Source organism: Pelodiscus sinensis, chromosome 30, assembly GCF_052426305.1.
Source record: "Pelodiscus sinensis isolate ZL-2025 chromosome 30, ASM5242630v1, whole genome shotgun sequence".
Taxonomy (NCBI): domain Eukaryota; kingdom Metazoa; phylum Chordata; order Testudines; family Trionychidae; genus Pelodiscus; species Pelodiscus sinensis.
The window spans coordinates 2,546,360-2,563,425 of NC_143081.1; the positions used below are offsets into that span (position 1 = coordinate 2,546,360).

General features: G+C 64.8%; 1 protein-coding gene across 1 annotated transcript; it reads right to left on the reverse strand.

Annotated features, from left to right (window-relative positions):
• Nucleotides 1–342: 342 nt before the first annotated feature.
• NFATC4 (nuclear factor of activated T cells 4) lies at nucleotides 343–16,777 on the reverse strand. Its single transcript, XM_075912303.2, has 10 exons — nucleotides 16,513–16,777; nucleotides 11,481–12,417; nucleotides 8,920–9,082; nucleotides 7,339–7,538; nucleotides 4,960–5,132; nucleotides 4,735–4,875; nucleotides 3,972–4,027; nucleotides 2,087–2,213; nucleotides 1,478–1,990; nucleotides 343–1,091 (listed from the first exon to the last, which is right to left on the reverse strand). The coding sequence occupies exons 1-10, from the start codon at nucleotides 16,607–16,609 to the stop codon at nucleotides 1,024–1,026; spliced, it is 2,475 nt and encodes an 824-aa protein (XP_075768418.2). The 5' UTR covers nucleotides 16,610–16,777; the 3' UTR covers nucleotides 343–1,023.
• Between the last annotated feature and the right edge of the window lie 289 nt (nucleotides 16,778–17,066).

Genomic DNA, 17,066 nt, shown 5'->3' on the forward strand with positions numbered 1-17,066 from the left:
CCCCACTGCCCTGTCCCCCCGCCGCTGTCAATCAAAGAGCCGTGGATCAGTTGAGTCGTTTCTTTAATCCGTTCATTCCGGAAAGGGAGAAGAACTGGTATAAAAATATAAATCCGAGTTTCCCCTCTCCCCATGGCCCCCCACCCTGGGACGGCTGTGGCCCTGAACTCTGGTGTACCCCCCTGGAGGGGTGGAAGGGGCAGATCGGGGGGGAGGGACCCCCTGGGGTGCTGCCTCCTCCCCCACTTTAGCTCAGGGGGCGCGCTGAATGTTTGGGACCCCTGCCCCCACTTGCTGAGTGGGTGGGGCAGAGTCTTGGGGAGGGAATAGGAATTTTTTTCCCCCCCCCGTTGGGTGTTTGTGCCCCTGGGGAGATGCTGCGGAGGGGGCAGAGAGAATAGGGGAACAGGGGTGACATGATCACCCCCCTCCCCGAGACCCCGCTCACAGAAGGAGCTGTGATGCCCGGGAGGTTGGGGTGCCCGGGGGGGGGGAAGACAACATGGAGGGGCCCTTTGGGATCATCCATCCGTGATGCAGGAAGGGCGATGGACGGGGAGCTTGGACAGGCAGATCCGTCTTGCAGACAGCCAGAGACCTAGGGCAGAGGGACAGAGCGCTTGGCAGGACAGACAGACAGCTCGAGCAGGCCAACAGGACGGACGGAGAGGACACACGGATGGACGGACAGAGAGCGAGGGTGGATGGACGGCGAGCTAGGGGGCATGGGCAGACAGACAAACAGCTGGGGGCATGGATAGATGGACAGAACCGTGCCTGGCGGGGAGCTGGGACAGACGGACAGAGAACTAGGCCGTGGGGATGGACAGACAGAGAGCTAGCACGGACGGACAGAGCTGTGCCTGGTGGGGAACTGGGACAGCTGGACAGAAAGCTAGGGCACACGGATGGACAGAAAGAGAGCTAGGGGCCATGGACAGACGGACAGGCATGCCTGGCGGGGAGCTGGGACAGACGGACGGCCAGGCGGGAGACGGCCGGACCCGGGAGGGCCCTGGGGTCTCAGCTGCCCTGGCCCTCGCAGAGCGGCTCCGGGAAATCACTGAGGTCCCGCCCGATGATCTCGGTCACTGGGAGAAAAGAGGGAAACACCGAGTGAGGGGAGCCCTGAGCCAGGCTGTCCCCCTGGGGCCGGTCACACCAGTGCCCCCTAGAAGGGACAGGCCCCCTGCCCTGTTCCCTGCCCCCTGGAGCTGGCCTGTCCCCCCTGGGGCCGGTCTCACCAGCGCCCCCAAGAAGGGACAGGCCCCCTGCACTGTTCCCTGCCCCCCTGAGCCAGCCTGTCCCCCCTGGGGCCGGTCTCACCAGCGTCCCCTAGAAGGGACAGGCCCCCCTGCCCTGTTCCCTGCCCCCCTGAGCCGGCCTGTCCCCCCTGGGGCCGGTCTCACCAGCGTCCCCGAGAAGGGACAGGCCCCCTGCCCCATTCCCTGCCCCCTAGAGGGGGAATCCCCGTTACCTTCCTCCAGCGTGATGCCCTGCACCGGCAGGCTGTCCCGAAAAGCCGCCCGGTATCCACTGCCCCGTGGTTTCTCCACCTCCTCGGCCTCCCTGGCCTCCGGATCCCCCCAGCGACGGGCTCTGGCTCCCTCTGATGGGGGGCTGAGCTGGGCGGGGGCCTGGAAGTGGGGGGGCCGGTAGCCCAGCGTTTGGAAGTGGGGGGGCACCGTCAGCCCTGCCCCCCCATACTGCTCCGTGGGGGAGTAGCAGAGGGGGGGCTCGGGGGCCAGGCAGTGGGGGTAGGGGGCCGTCAAAGGGAGCAGCGGGGGTCCCTCGGGGTACAGGGAGGGGCTCCCAAAGGCCGTGGGGGAAGGACAGTAGCCCGCCCTGTAGGGGGGCCCATCGGGGTAGCCGGGGAAGTGGGGGCCACTGGGAGAAACCTCCATGGTCCCGGGGCCCTCAGCGGGGTAGGGGGGGCTGGAGGGGAAGCTGCGAAGGGGGGAGTCTGGGGGCGGCTCCTCCTTGAAGATCACTGTGGGGAGATGTGGGAGAGAGTCAGAACTTGGGAGAGAGGGAACGCCCCCAAACCCCACCCACCCCCACAGCCCCCCCCTCGTCCCCTGCTCACCGGGCAGGTACTTAAAGGCCTGCGTCGGGCTCCGTTTCCGCCGCCCGTTGGAGACGTAGAAATAGACCTGGACCGGCCGGGCCACTTGTGGGTTGCTGTATTCCGGGACCGTCAGGGTCAGCGTGGTCTGGAGGGGGCAGGATTTGGGTGAGACGGGGAGCAAAATGCCCCCATCCTGGGGGGAGCTGGAATTGGAAATCTTTCCCAGGAATCCAGATCTAAGGTGGATCCAGTCCAGGATTTACCTCACCCCGCTCCCGCTCCCCCATGGTCGATCCACTCCGGGATTTCCCTCATCTCCCACGCTCCAGCCATGCCAGGATTTCCATGGTACCCACTGCTCCCCCATGCTGGATCCACTCCGGGATTGGCCAGGTTTCCACCCCCTGCTCCCCCACAATCAATCCACTGCAGGTGTCCCCACCATTAATCCACTCTAGCATTTCCCTCACCCCCCCCCCCCCCCCGGCCGATTGGTTCTGGGATGTTCCCTGTCCCCAACATGCTCCCCCAAACTCAATCCACTCCGGGATTTCCCTATTCCCCTCCTGCTCCCCCAGGCTCAATCCACTCTGGGATTCCCCCATTCCCCTCCTGCTCCCCCAGGCTCAATCCACTCCGGGATTTCCCTATTCCCCTCCTGCTCCCCCAGCCTCAATCCACTCCGGGATTTCCCTATTGCCCTCCTGCTCCCCCAGGCTCAATCCACTCCGGGATTTCCCCCATTCCCCTCCTGCTCCCCCAGGCTCAATCCACTCCGGGATTTCCCTATTGCCCTCCTGCTCCCCCAGGCTCAATCCACTCCGGGATTCCCCCATTCCCCTCCTGCTCCCCCGGCCTCAATCCACTCTGGGATTTCCCCCATTCCCCTCCTGCTTCCCGGGGCTCAGTCCACTCCGGGATTTCCCTATTCCCCTCCTGCTCCCCCGGCCTCAATCCACTCCAGGATTCCCCCATTCCCCTCATGCTCCCCCAGGCTCAATCCACTCCGGGATTCCCCCATTCCCCTCCTGCTCCCCCGGCCTCAATCCACTCCAGGATTTCCCCCATTCCCCTCATGCTCCCCCAGGCTCAATCCACTCCGGGATTCCCCCATTCCCCTCCTGCTCCCCCGGCCTCAATCCACTCCGGGATTCCCCCATTCCCCTCCTGCTCCCCGGGGCTCAATCCACTCCGGGATTCCCCCATTCCGCTCCTGCTTCCCGGGGCTCAATCCACTCCGGGATTCCCCCATTTCCCTCCTGCTCCCCCGGCCTCAATCCACTCCGGGATTCCCCCATTCCCCTCCTGCTTCCCGGGGCTCAATCCACTCCGGGATTCCCCCATTCCCCTCCTGCTTCCCGGGGCTCAATCCACTCCGGGATTCCCCCATTCCCCTCCTGCTTCCCGGGGCTCAATCCACTCCGGGATTCCCCCATTTCCCTCCTGCTCCCCGGGGCTCAATCCACTCCGGGATTTCCCCCATTTCCCTCCTGCTTCCCGGGGCTCAATCCACTCCGGGATTTCCCCCATTTCCCTCCTGCTCCCCGGGGCTCAATCCACTCCGGGATTTCCCCCATTCCCCTCCTGCTTCCCGGGGCTCAATCCACTCCGGGATTCCCCCATTCCCCTCCTGCTCCCCCAGGCTCAATCCACTCCAGGATTCCCCCATTCCCCTCCTGCTCCCCCAGGCTCAATCCACTCCGGGACTTCCCCCATTCCCCTCCTGCTTCCCGGGGCTCAATCCATTCCGGGATTTCCCCCATTCCCCTCCTGCTTCCCGGGGCTCAATCCACGCCGGGATTTCCCCCATTCCCCTCCTGCTTCCCGGGGCTCAATCCATTCCGGGATTTCCCCCATTCCCCTCCTGCTCCCCGGGGCTCAATCCACTCCGGGATTTTCTCACCTCATTGCTCTTGAGCCGGTTGATACAGGCCTCCTCTTCCCATTGGAGCTTCCCATCTGATAGGAGAGAGGCCATTGGCTGAGAGGCCACTGAGGGGTGGAGCAAAGGGGAAGGGAGGGGCAAAGCAGGGAGGGAGGGCTGGGGCAAGGATAGCACAGTGGGGATGAAGGGGGGCTCAGAGGGTCCCAGTGGGGGTGGGGGGCACAGAGGGTCCCAGGGGGTGGGGAGGAGATGGTGGGGGTGGGGCACAGCAGGGGTGGGAGGAAGGACCATGGGTCCCAGAGTGCAGGGAGGAGACGGCAGGGGCGGGGGGCACAGAGGGCCCCAGGGGGTGGGGAGGAGACGGCAGCAGAGGGGCTCACAGAGGGTCCCAGTGGGAGCAGGGGGAGGGATTGAGGGTCCCAGGGGCTGGAAAGGAGACAGTGGGGGCGGGGAGCACAGAGGGTCCCCGCAGGGGCAGGGGGAGGGACTGTGGGTCCCACTGGGGGGGGGGGACGAGATGGCGGGGGAGGGGTGCACAGAGGGTCCCAGCAGGGGCGGGGGGAGGGAATGCGGGTCCCAGGGGGGGGGGGGGGAGGAGACGGCAGGGGCGGGGGGCACAGAGGGTCCCAGTAGGGGCAGGGGGACGGATTGAGGGTCCCAGGGGCTGGGAAGGAGACAGTGGGGGCGGGGGGCACAGAGGGTCCCAGCAGGGGCAGGGGGAGGGACTGTGGGTCCCACTGGGGGGGGGGGACAAGATGGCAGGGGAGGGGCGCACACTTACCGGGCCCCCGCTCGATGAAGACCACCTTGGAGTCGGGCAGGAAGTTGGCCCCGGACAGCACCATCTCCTCGCCCCCCCGCCCCGCCCCCGCGCTCAGGCTGGTCCTCTCCACCTGCGGCAGCTCCTGGGCCGAGCGCTGGGCTGGGGGGGGGGGAGATCCGTGAGCGCCCGGCCCCACGGGCAGACCCCCCCCCCGCCCCGCCCCCCCCGGCGACCGGCACTCACAGCACTCGATGGGCACCGAGGCGGCCTGGATGGACACCACCTTCCCGTTGCCCTGGGGCACGTGGACCCGAAAGACCAGCCGGACCCGGGTGTTCTTGCGCCCGATGTCGGTCTCGCCCTTCCGCAGCTCGATGTCCGAGTTCCGCAGCTTGAGGATCCCCGCACAGTCAATGCTGGAGGGGGGGACACAAAGAGTTAGGGGGGCCCTGCAAAGTGGGGGGCACTTGATACCCTTGGGACCCCCTCATCCCCCCCAGCCTAGGCCGGCAAAACCCGGAGCCGGCTCCCTGTGTTGTCTGGGTTGGACTCCGGCAGGCGGGAGGAGAAAAACCTGGATTGGGATCTGGGAGTGCCCTGGATTGGGGCCTGGGCAGCTCCTAAAGAAGAGGGAGAAAACCTGGAGCCCTGTGCTTGAGCTCCCAGGATTGGACTCTGGGGTGCGGCTCCTAAGGAAGGGGGAGAAAACCCGGAGCTGGATCCTAGAGCTCCCAGGATTGGATTCTGGGGTGCAGCTTCTAAAGAAGAGGGAGACAACCCGGAGCTGGATCCTGGAGCTCCCAGGAGTGGACTCTGGGGTGCAGCTTCTAAAGAACAGGGAGACAACCCGGAGCTGGATTTTTGAGCTCCCAGGAGTGGACTCTGGGCGTGCGGCTTCTAAAGAAGAGGGAGACAACCTGGAGCCGGATCCTGGAGCTCCCAGGATTGGACTCTGGGGTGCAGCTTCGAAAGAAGATGGGGAAAACCCGGAGCCAGTTTCCTCCACTTCACCCTCTGACCCCCAGGATGGGAGACGGGAAAGACCTGGAAGTGGATCTCTAGGCTCACTGGAATGGGCTCTGGGGGCAGCCTCCCTTGGGTGGGGGGAGAAACCCTGGAGTGGATTCCCCTGATGTGCAGCCCTTATGCAGATAGGAAGATCTGGAACGGGACTACTTTGTACCCTGGAATGGATCCCAGGAGGCACCTCCCACTCTCTGGATGGTGAGAGGACCTGGGTCTGGATCTCTGTGTCCCCTGGATTGGACTTTGGGATGTCACCGCCCCAGGAATGGGGAGAAGACCCGGAACCGGATCCCCTGTGGCCCTGGAATGGATTCCTGGTTGTAGGAAGGGGGAACTGGTGTGGATTCCAGATGGAGTCTGGAACCGGATCCCTGCAGCCCTGGGAACGGGCTCTGGGTGGCGCTGCCCTGGGTTGGGAAGAAAACCCGGATGCGGAAGCCTGCAGTGTTGGGAATGGACTCTTGGGGGGAGGGGGGGTTCCCTGGGGTGGGAAGAAAACCTGGACGCAGATTCTTGCAGCCCTGGGAATGGACTCTGGGTGGCGCTGTCCCAGGATGGGAAAAAAACAGGATGCGGATCCCTGCTCCCCCTGGAATGGACTCTAGGAGGATTTGATCTAGGAGTGGGATAAACCCAGAAGTGGATCCCTGCAGTCCTGGGAATGGACTCTGGGTGGCGCTATCCAGGATGGGAAGAAAACCCGGATGTGGATTCCTGCAACCCTGGGAACAGACTCTGGGTGGTGCTGTTCTTTCTGGGAAGAAAACTCGGATGCAGATCCCTGCTCCCCCTGGAATGCACTCTGGGTGAACTTGATCCAGGAGTGGGAGAAAACCTGGAAGCAGATCCCTGCAGCCCTGGGAATGGACTCTGGGTGGCACTGCCATGGGATGGGAAGAAAACCCGGATATGGATTCCGGCAGCCCTGGGATTGGACTCTGGGTGAATATGATCCAGGAGTGGGAGAAAACCCGTACATGGATCCCTGCAGCTCTGGGAATGGACTCTGGGTGGATTTGATTCAGGAGTAGGAGAAAACCTGGAAGTGGATCCATGCAGCCCTGGGAATGGGCTCTGGGTGGCGCTATCCCAGGGTGGGAAGAAAACCTGGACGTGGATTCTGGCAGCCCTGGGAATGGACTCTGGGTGGATTTGATTCAGGAGTAGGAGAAAACCTGAATGTGGATCCCTGCAGCCCTGGGAATGGGCTCTGGGTGGTGCTGTCCCGGGATGGGAAGAAAACCCGGATGCGGATTCCTGCAGCCCTGGGAATGGACTCTCTGTGGTGCTGTCCTGGGATGGGAAGAAAACCCGGATGTGGATTCTGGCAGCCCTGGGAATAGACTCTGAGTGGATTTGATTCAGGAGTAGGACAAAACCTGGAAGCGGATCCCTGCAGCCCTGGGAATGGGCTGTGGGTGGCGCTGTCCCGGGATGGGAAGAAAACTCGGAGGCAGATCCCTTCTCCCCCTGGAATGGGCTCTGGGTGAATTTTATCCAGGAGTGGGAGAAAACCTGGAAGTGGATCCCTGCAGCCCTGGGAATGGACTCTGGACGGGTTTGGATCCAGGCGTGGGCGCAACCCGGGGAACTCACTTGGCAGCCATGTTGTTCTCGGGCAGCAGCGACATCTCCAGCACCTTGGTGCTGCTGACGATGGTCTCGTAGCTAGCGGTGGCCACCATCTTGCCGGTGATGCGGTGCACCTGGTAGAAGGCGTGGGGCCGCAGGTTGCGCTCGTCGGCCGTGCCAATGAACATCTGCAGGGTCAGCGGCTTCTCGTCGTAGCCCAGGAGCTAGGAGGCGAAGGGGAGACCGGTCAGGAAACAGCACCCGGATCCGCTCGGCCCTCCATCCCCCAGCTGGGATTTCCCAAGGGCAGGAATGGGGGGAGAGCTGGAAATCCTGGACTGGATCCTCCAATGGGGAAGAGAGAGGGGGCAAGGAACCCCCTCCCCTCCCAGAGTTCCCTCCCAGGAAGGGGACGGGCAGGGAAACCTGGCCTGGATCGACTTCCGAGGGAGACGGCTGTGGATTTGGCTTTCCCAGCTGGACTCCATCCCTGGCAAACGCTCCCTCCTCCCGTGACTCAGTTTCCCTCCCTCAAAGGCGCTCGGGTTCTCTCCACGCCCCTTCGCGTGCCTCAGCCCTCCCTTCCCCCGGAGACTGGCCCTCAGCCCGGCCTGGGGGGGGGCGGCGCCAGCGGTTTGGTGGTCTCCCCCCAGGGCAGGCCCAGCTGTTTGCAATCAGTGGGCGGGACCCACAGCTGGACTAGATTTAGGCTGGAACAGGCACAAGGCAGTGGGGGGGGGAGGGGAGATTCCTTCCCTCTCTCCGGCCTTGGGTGAAATGGAACGTTCCGGGAAGGGGGAAAGGAGATCACGGGCCGAATCCCCCCCCCCCACCTGAAATGGGAGGTGCTCACTGGGGTTGGGAACAGGGATAATGGGAGGGGGCACCTACCACACATGCCCCCCTCCCCCTCCAGCCTCTCTCTTCCCCCTCCTTCCTCTTCCCCTCCAGCCCCAGAAGCCCCCACAACCCCCCTCCCCTCACACCCCCCTCCCCACAACTACACAGAGCCCGTCCATGTGGCCTGACCCCCTTTCTCTGTTTCTTTTTCACAGCCTCCCAAATCAACCCTGCTCTCTTGTGCTCCAGGCGAGGGGGGAGTCAGTGGGGGGGGGGGGTCCTGTACTGTAGGGGGGGAGGAGGGGACGGCTCAGCTGCCCCCTGCTGGAAGGGCTAAGCCCCTGCGGTGTCTGTGCGCACCCCCCCCCCCACACACACACAAACTTCCCACGCATGTGCAGCCCGGCCTGGTCCGGAGCGTGGGAAAGGCCACCCGCCTGCCGTCCCTGCCCCCCTGCTCCGGGGGCTGGGCACTGGGCAACGGGAGGGGGCTGGAACCCTCTCCCCATCACACACAGACCCAGCCCAGTGAGCGCCGGAAAAAGGCCCAGAGCCGCGGCGAAGGAGACGTCCGGCTGCCCCCAGCTGCCCATCTCTGGGCCCCCCTCCTGCTCTGTAGCCCCCCCATCTGCCTGCAAGAGAAATGTGCAGGCGCATCTGGGGGGGATCCAGGCCCCCCCACCATCCCCAGCCCAGGCCTACCAGGGGCCCCAGAAGGGGGGCTCATGGGGGGATCCAGGGGTGCCTCGAGGGCAGTACAGGTACCTTCACCACGGGGTGGCCCCCCGGGGCAGCCTTCACGGCCCCCCGGCTGCCCTCGGTCTCGTAATGGGCCCGGTGGTGGGTCCGGGGCTGGACTTCGATCCGCAGCTCGTATTGCTCGTACTGGCTGGGCAGGGGCCAGTCCAGGGGGGGCAGGGCGGACGACCTAGGGCAGAGAAGGAGAGCACAGTCCTGCAGGGTGCTCTGACCACTAGGGGGCGCTGTGCTCTGGGGGGATGTTGAGGGGCTCAGTAAGGGCTGCTGCCAGTAGGGGGCGCACTAGGGGGCGCTGTGGGGCAGGGGTCCAGCAGGGGGCGCTCTCCCCTGGCTGTCAGGCCACTGTGCAGCACTAGGGGGTGCTGCGGGGCAGGGGTCCAGCAGGGGGTGCAGTCTCCTGGCTGTCACACCCCTGTGCATCACTAGGGGGTGCTGCAGGGCAGGGGGTCCAGCAGGGGGCGCTCTCCCCTGGCTCTCAGGCCCCTGTGCAGCACTAGGGGGCGCTGCGGGGCAGGGGTCCAGCAGGGGGCGCTCGCCCCTGTGCAGCACTAGGGGGCGCTGTGGGGCAGGGGTCCCGCAGGGGGTGCTCTCCCCTGGCTCTCAGGCCCCTGTGCAGCACTAGGGGGCGCTGTGGGGCAGGGGTCCAGCAGGAGGCGCTGTCCCCTGGCTCTCAAGCCCCTGTGCAGCACTAGGGGGCGCTGTGGGGCAGAGGTCCAGCAGGGGGCTCTTCCCCTGGCTGTCAGGCCCCAGTACAGCACATGGGGGTGCTGTAGGGCAGGGGTCCTGCAGGGGGCGCTCTCCTCTGGCTGTCAGGCCCCTGTGCAGCACTAGGGGGTGCTGCGGGGCAGGGGTCCAGCTGGGGGCGCTCTCCCGTGGCTGTCAGGCCCCTGTGCAGCACTAGGGGGTGCTGCGGGGCAGGAGTCCAGCTGGGGGCGCTCTCCCGTGGCTGTCAGGCCCCTGTGCAGCACTAGGGGGCGCTGCGGGGCAGGAGTCCAGCTGGGGGCGCTCTGCCCTGGCTCTCAGGCCCCTGTGCAGCACTAGGGGGTGCTGCGGGGCAGGAGTCCAGCTGGGGGCGCTCTCCCGTGGCTGTCAGGCCCCTGTGCAGCACTAGGGGGTGCTGCGGGGCAGGGGTCCAGCAGGGGGCGCTCTCCCCTGGCTGTCAGGCCCCTGTGCAGCACTAGGGGGTGCTGCGGGGCAGGGGTCCAGCAGGGGGCGCTCTCCCCTGGCTGTCAGGCCCCTGTGCAGCACTAGGGGGTGCTGCGGGGCAGGGGTCCAGCAGGGGGCGCTCTCCCCAGACATCAGGCCCCCATGCAGCACTTGAGGGCGCTGTGGGACAGGGGTGTTGAGCAGGGGTCTGGGGGCTCCGCGGCAGGGCCCCCCCCATGCTTACCCCACTGCAGCGCCAGGGGGCGCCGTGCCGCGGGGGGCTCCCCGTTCGGCCCCGGCGCCGGGGGTTTGCCTTAAGAGGGAAGGCGCGGTGGCGCCGGGAGCCGTGTTTACGGCAGCCGCCACCCTGCGTGCCAAGCCAGGGTCTGGGATCTGTAACAGGCGGCTCCGGCCCGGCCGCCGTGGGGCCAGCTTGACAGCTTGTTAGTACAGAGCCCAGCCCATGCCAGATGCAGCCTGGGCAGCAGCTGGCAACCTGGGACAGGCTGGCAGAGGGGTGGGGACAGGGGCAGGGGGCCTGTCTCCTCTAGGGCAGGGGCTGGCTGGCTCTGGGGGACAAGCAATGGGGCTTGTCTCTTCTAGGGGGTGTTGTCTGGGAGGGGGTGGGGCATGGGCCTGTCTCCTCTAGGGGGCGCTGTCTGGGAGGGGGTGGAGCATGGGCCTGTCTCCTCTAGGGGGTGCAGTCTGGGAGGAGGTGGGGTATGGGCCTGTCTCCTCTAGGGGGCGCTGTCTGGGAGGGGATGGGGCATGGGTCTGTCCCCTCTAGGGGGCCCTGTCTGGGAGGGGGTAGGGCATGGGCCTGTCTCCTCTAGGGGGCGCTGTCTGGGAGGGGGTGAGGCATGGGCCTGTCTCCTCTAGGGGGCGCTGTCTGGGAGGGGGTGGAGCATGGGTCTGTCTCCTCTAGGGGGCGCTGTCTGGGAGGGGGTGAGGCATGGGTCTGTCTCCTCTAGGGGGCGCTGTCTGGGAGGGGGTGGGGGCATGGGTCTGTCTCCTCTAGGGGGCGCTGTCTGGGAGGGGGTGGGGGCTGGGAGGGGGTGGGGGCATGGGTCTGTCTCCTCTAGGGGGCGCTGTCTGGGAGGGGGTGGGGGCATGGGCCTGTCTCCTCTAGGGGGCGCTGTCTGGGAGGGGGTGAGGCATGGGCCTGTCTCCTCTAGGGGGCGCTGTCTGGGAGGGGGTGGGGGCATGGGCCTGTCTCCTCTAGGGGGCGCTGTCTGGGAGGGGGTGGGGCATGGGTCTGTCTCCTCTAGGGGGCGCTGTCTGGGAGGGGGTGGGGCATGGGTCTGTCTCCTCTAGCTGCAATCTAGCTCCAGGGCTGGGATTGGCTGTCGGGGAGGGGGTGGAGCCTGTCCCCTCTAGGGGGCGCCGGTTGCTATCCGGGGGGGTCCGTTAGCAGCCGGTACCTGAAGACGGGGCTGTGTCCCCCGCTCCGGGCCTTGGTCCAGCCCAGCGGGGAGGGCACGGCCAGATAGTCCATCCCTTCCTTGCGGGCCGCCCCGAACCCCCCGTCGTCCCCGTTGCAGCCCCCCTCCTCCTTGCGCGTCAGCGCCACCGTCTGCTCGCTGGAGGTCCTGCGGGCCTTCTGCGGGATGCTCTCGGGCGGGGGCCGCGGGCCGGCGGCCTCGTAGGGCGCCCCCTCCCCGCCCGGCCCCTCCGCCCCCTCCCCGCCCCCCTCCTCGCCCAGGCTGCCCCGGCGGGAGAGGCAGGGCGAGGCCGAGGAGTGGGTCTCCGAGCTGGAGTAGCGCCGCTTGCCGCAGGGCGAGGCCGGGCGGGGCGCCAGGGCCACCCAGCCGTCCTCGGCCCCCCGCCCGCCGGGGTACAGCCCCCAGGGCTCCTCCAGCCCGGCCCAGGGCTTGGGCGAGCCGCAGGGCGAGCTGAGGGCGAAGCGGGCGGCCGCCTCGTTCAGCTCCCGCTCCACGTCGTCGCCGCCGCCGCCCGCCGCCTCGTCGTCCGAGAAAAAACTCCAGGGCGAGGCGCTGCCGCTGCTGGCCGGGCTGGGGGTGAAGAAGCCGGAAGCCGCCGGGGCCTCCCGGTAGCCGCCGTAGGCGTCCAGGGCCAGGTAGTCGCGGGGGGAGCAGTCCCACTCGGCCCCCGGCGAGATGGTGGTGATCTGGATGCTGGGGCACTCCAGGACGCGGGCCTCAGCCCCCAGGCGCACCCAGCGCGCCGGCTGGCTCTCGAAGGTGTCGTCCCGCGCCGGGCGGGGCGGGGGGGAGTGCATGCCGGCCCGGGGGCCGCCGCCCAGGCGAGGCGGGCAGGGGATGCCAAGGGGGCAGGCGTAGGCCGGAGGGTCTCCAAGGTCCAAGGGACAGCACGCAGGGAGGTCTTCGGAGTCCAGGTCTGGGGAGGGAGAGAGGGGCAGAGATGGAGGGGGTCGCAGAGACCCCCCCCCACAAACCCACACTCTGGGTCTCTCACTCACACGCAGCAGTAGTAGGTTGTTCTCTCACTCACACACACACACACACACAGCAGTAGTAGGTTGTTCTCTCACTCGCACGCACACACACACACACACACACACACACACACACACAGCAGTAGTAGGTTGTTATCTCTGATCCTACCAGCCGTATGCGGTGATCACAACCTGCACACCATCCATAGCAGGTTGTTTTCTGTCTCTGTGTCTCTCACTCACACGCAGCAGTAGTAGGTTGTTCTCTTGCACGCACGTGCGCGCGCGCACACACACACACACAGAGCAGTAGTAGGTTGTTATCTCTAATCTTACCAGCTGTATGCGGTGATCACAACCCACACACCATCCATAGCAGGTTGTTTTCTGTCTCTGTGTCTCTCACTCACACGCAGCAGTAGTAGGTTGTTCTCTCTCTCTCTCTCTCTCTCACACACACACACATACATACTTGTGATCCCTGACCCCCACCCACCAGCTGTGTTAGGTTATTATATATGTCCATACCATTGTCATCACCTCTAACACACCCTAGCAGTAGTAGGTTGTTCTCTCTCTGAGACACACAAGAGGAGTAGGTTGTTATCTCTAACCCCATCAGCCATATGCAATCACAACCCGCACACCATCCATAGCAGGTTGCTTTCTGTCTCTCTGGGTCTCTCTCTCACACACACAGCAGTAGTAGGTTGTTATCTCTAACCCCACCCACCAGCTGTATTATGTTATAATGCATGCACACCTCCATCTAAAGTAGTCTCGCTCTAACATACACCAGCAGCGGTAGGTTGTTTTCTATCTTTCCCACACACGCAGCAGCAGTAGGCTGTTTTCTCTCACACATGCAGCAGCAGTAGGTTGTTTTCTCTCTCTCTCACACACGCAGCAGCAGTAGGTTGTTTTCTCTCTCTCACACACACGCAGCAGCAGTAGGTTGTTTTCTCTCTCTCACACACGCAGCAGCAGTAGGCTGTTTTCTCTCTCTCACACACGCAGCAGCAGTAGGCTGTTTTCTCTCTCTTTCCCACACACGCAGCAGCAGTAGGTTGTTTTCTCTCACACACGCAGCAGCAGTGGGTTGTTTTCTCTCTTTCCCACACACGCAGCAGTAGTAGGTTGTTTTCTCTCACACACGCAGCAGCAGTGGGTTGTTTTCTCTCTTTCCCACACACGCAGCAGCAGTAGGTTGTTTTCTCTCACACACACAGCAGCAGTGGGTTGTTTTCTCTCACACACACAGCAGCAGTGGGTTGTTTTCTCTCTTTCTCACACACGCAGCAGTAGTAGGTTGTTTTCTCTCTTTCTCACACATGCAGCAGCAGTAGGTTATTATCTGTCTCTCTCTCACACACGCAGCAGCAGTAGGTTGTTTTCTCTCTTTCTCACACATGCAGCAGCAGTAGGTTATTATCTGTCTCTCTCTCACACACGCAGCAGCAGTAGGTTGTTTTCTCTCTTTCTCATACACGCAGCAGCAGTAGGTTGTTCTCTCTCACACAGATACATAACAGTAGTAGGCTGTTCTTTCTAACCTTTCCTACCAGCCGTATTAGGTTACCCACCCACCAGCAGTAGTAGGTTGTTTGTTCTCTCTCCCTTTCACACACACCGCAGTAGTAGGTTATCATCTCCAACTACCACTGGTGTTAGGGGCAACAAGATCATAATTTCTCACATCACAAAAGCCTTCGAGTGGCTGTCCCCTTCCACCCTAGCACCTGAGGCTGCCCCGCTCCCCGGAGGGTGCCAGGTTCCTGTCCTGCCCTGCAGCCATGGCATTTCCGTGGGGCCCGGGCGCGAGGGCCAGGAATCTTGCGGGTAGAAATGTCTGTGCTGCAAACCACCGGCAGGAAAGCCGCCTTCCCACGAAAATGCAAATATTTGGAGAGACACAATGTGATCTCGGCCCGGCTTCCAGCCCCGAAGCACACCTGCTTCTCATTTAAGGGCCCTGCCTCTCTCCTCGGCTGGGACCGAGGGGGAGGGGGGCGTCCTGGTGCCGGATGACGGACCCCTTCCCCCGAGCCGTGTGCCCCACAAAACTAAAACCCCAAGAGCCCTGAGACTGGGCTGCCCAGGAGTGCCCCCCCCCACACCCCAGGCCCCACAGCCCGTGCCCCCACAGTGCCCCCTTGGTGGGACAGGAGAAGCCAGGAGTTCCCCCACAGCCAGTGCCCCCTGGCGCCCCCTGCTGGAGCTGGAGAAGCCAGGAGCTCCCCCACAGCCAGTACCCCACAGCGCCCCCTGCTGGGGCTGGAGAAGCTGGGAGCTCCCCCCAGCCAGTGCCCCCGGCGCCCCCTGCTGGGCTGGAGAAGCCGGGAGCTCCCCCACAGCCAGTGCCCCACAGCGCCCCCTGCTGGGGCTGCAGAAGCTGGGAGCTCCCCCCAGCCAGTGCCCCCTGGCGCCCCCTGCTGGGGCTGGAGAAGCCAGGAGCTCCCCCCAGCCAGTGCCCCACAGCGCCCCCTGCTGGGGCTGGAGAAGCCAGGAGCTCCCCCCAGCCAGTGCCCCACAGCGCCCCCTGCTGGGGCTGGAGAAGCCAGGAGCTCCCCCCAGCCAGTGCCCCACAGCGCCCCCTGCTGGGGCTGGAGAAGCCGGGAGCTCCCCCCAGCCAGTGCCCCACAGCGCCCCCTGCTGGGGCTGGAGAAGCCAGGAGCTCCCCCACAGCCAGTGCCCCCTGGCGCCCCCTGCTGGGGCTGGAGAAGCCAGGAGCTCCCCCACAGCCAGTGACCCACAGCGCCCCCTGCTGGGGCTGGAGAAGCCAGGAGCTCCCCCACAGCCAGTGACCCACAGCGCCCCCTGCTGGGGCTGGAGAAGCCAGGAGCTCCCCCACAGCCAGTGCTCCACGGCGCCCCCTGCTGGGAGGGGCTGGGATCAGGGGAGCTGCAGCTCCCCCCCCCCCCCCCGCCTCCCTCAGGAAGGGGATGAGGGTTTGAACATCTCATAACCTGGGCCCCAGGCCTAGGGCCTGCGACTCGCCCCCAGCCTGTGGAGGGGGGCAGCCTGGTTGGGGGGGGCAGACACATGAACCCAATTAAAGGCACATTCGCCTTTGCTGGCAGGCCCGGCATTGCCATGGGAACGCGGGGCACTGGGCCAGGAATGGGGCGTGGGAGGGGGGGCCGTACGAGTCTGAGGGCTCTAGTTAACGTGGTGTGCCAGACGGAGGCATGGATGGGGGGGACACACAGGCAGACCACCCTGCTCCCCCAGTCCAGGGGGAGGGGCTGAGAGAGAACGGGGCCTGTTACTGGGGGGGAATTCTCTTCCCACCCCTGTGTCAGGGCTGTGTCGGGGTTGTGAGCTTCCCCACGGCAGTGCCCTAGCTGGAGAGGGAGCTCTGGAGCTGCAAACTTCCCCACAGCAGTGCCCCCAGCTGAAGAGGATGGGGCTCTGAGGCCACGTACTTCCCTGAGCAGTGGCCTACCTGGAGGGAACTGTGGTGGAGGGCGGGGGGGAGGGCATCTAAAGCTGCGAGCTTCCCCACAGCAGTGCCCTCGCTGGAGGGAGGTGGGTGGGATCTGGGGCTGCGAGCTTCCCCACAGCAGTGCCCTAGCTGGAGAGTGGGTTTTGGAGCTGTGAGCTTTGCCACAGCAGTGCCCTAGATGGAGGGGACAGGTCTCTGAGGCTGCGGGCTTCCCTGGGCAGTGCCTTAGCTGGAGGGGGTGGGTGGGATCGGGGGCTGCGAGCTTCCCCACAGCAGTGCCCTATAGCTGGAGGGGGGTACTCAGGCGCCGCAAGCCGTCATCCCATGCCCCTTGGCCTGCTCCGAGCATCCGTCCCCAGGAGCTGAGCATCCCATAACATGAGAAACCAGACGGGTGTGTGTGTGTGGGGGGGGGGGAGATGGAAACAGAGCCCCCCCCCCACTCCCCCTCATCCTTAATAGGAGAAAACTTTCCATCCTCCTCCACCCAGGGAACAGCAAAACTCCCACTGGCCCTTTAAGGCTCCCTCCCAGCCCACGCTGGCCCTTTAAGAGTAGCCCCCCAAAAACTCCCCTGCCCCCCATCCCTCACCTTCCAGAGACACCCCCATGCCCGCGGGGTCTTTCTCCTCCTCTCCAAAAATCAGCTTAAATTCCAGGTCCTCGTCTTCGCAGCTGGCCGCCCCCATGTCTGGGTGGGGGGGGTCCCCCAATAAAGTGAGGAATGGGGGAAGTCCTGGGGGGCACCCCAATAAACCTTCACCCCCTTATTCCACCGGCGGGGGCAGATGTTCCTCCCTCCTCGCCCTCCTTCCCTCGCCTCAATTTTTCGACTCTTATTATAACGTCAAATAAAAAAAAAAGTTGTCCTAAACTTTTCCCCGAGCCCCGCCCACATTCCCCCTCCCAGCCCCGCCCCCTCTGGCTGTCATGTTTAAGGACCCGCCCACAAAACTATTACACCTCGGAGGAGGGGGGGTTGGAGTAAGAGCTGCTTCTCCCCCGTCTTCCTGCGAATGGAACGGTCCTCCTCGCCCTGATTGGACGCCTGCTCGCGGAGCTCCGCCCACCCCCCATAGAAGACGTTGGGGTCGGGGCTCCCCGCGGATGGGGATTTAAAGAGACAGAGGCTGGTGTGGGCACCTT

What these genes read in the sequence shown, in the direction of transcription:
- NFATC4 (XM_075912303.2), bottom strand. Translation starts at nt 16,609, where the DNA reads ATGGGGGCGGCCAGCTGCGAAGACGAGGACCTGGAATTTAAGCTGATT. An exon ending in CATGGGGGTGTCTCTGGAAG is followed by an intron (nt 12,418 to 16,512) that starts GTGAGGGATGGG and finishes CTCCCTCCCCAG; the next exon opens with ACCTGGACTCCGAAGACCTC. An exon ending in GGACACAGCCCCGTCTTCAG is followed by an intron (nt 9,083 to 11,480) that starts GTACCGGCTGCT and finishes TCTCTGCCCTAG; the next exon opens with GTCGTCCGCCCTGCCCCCCC.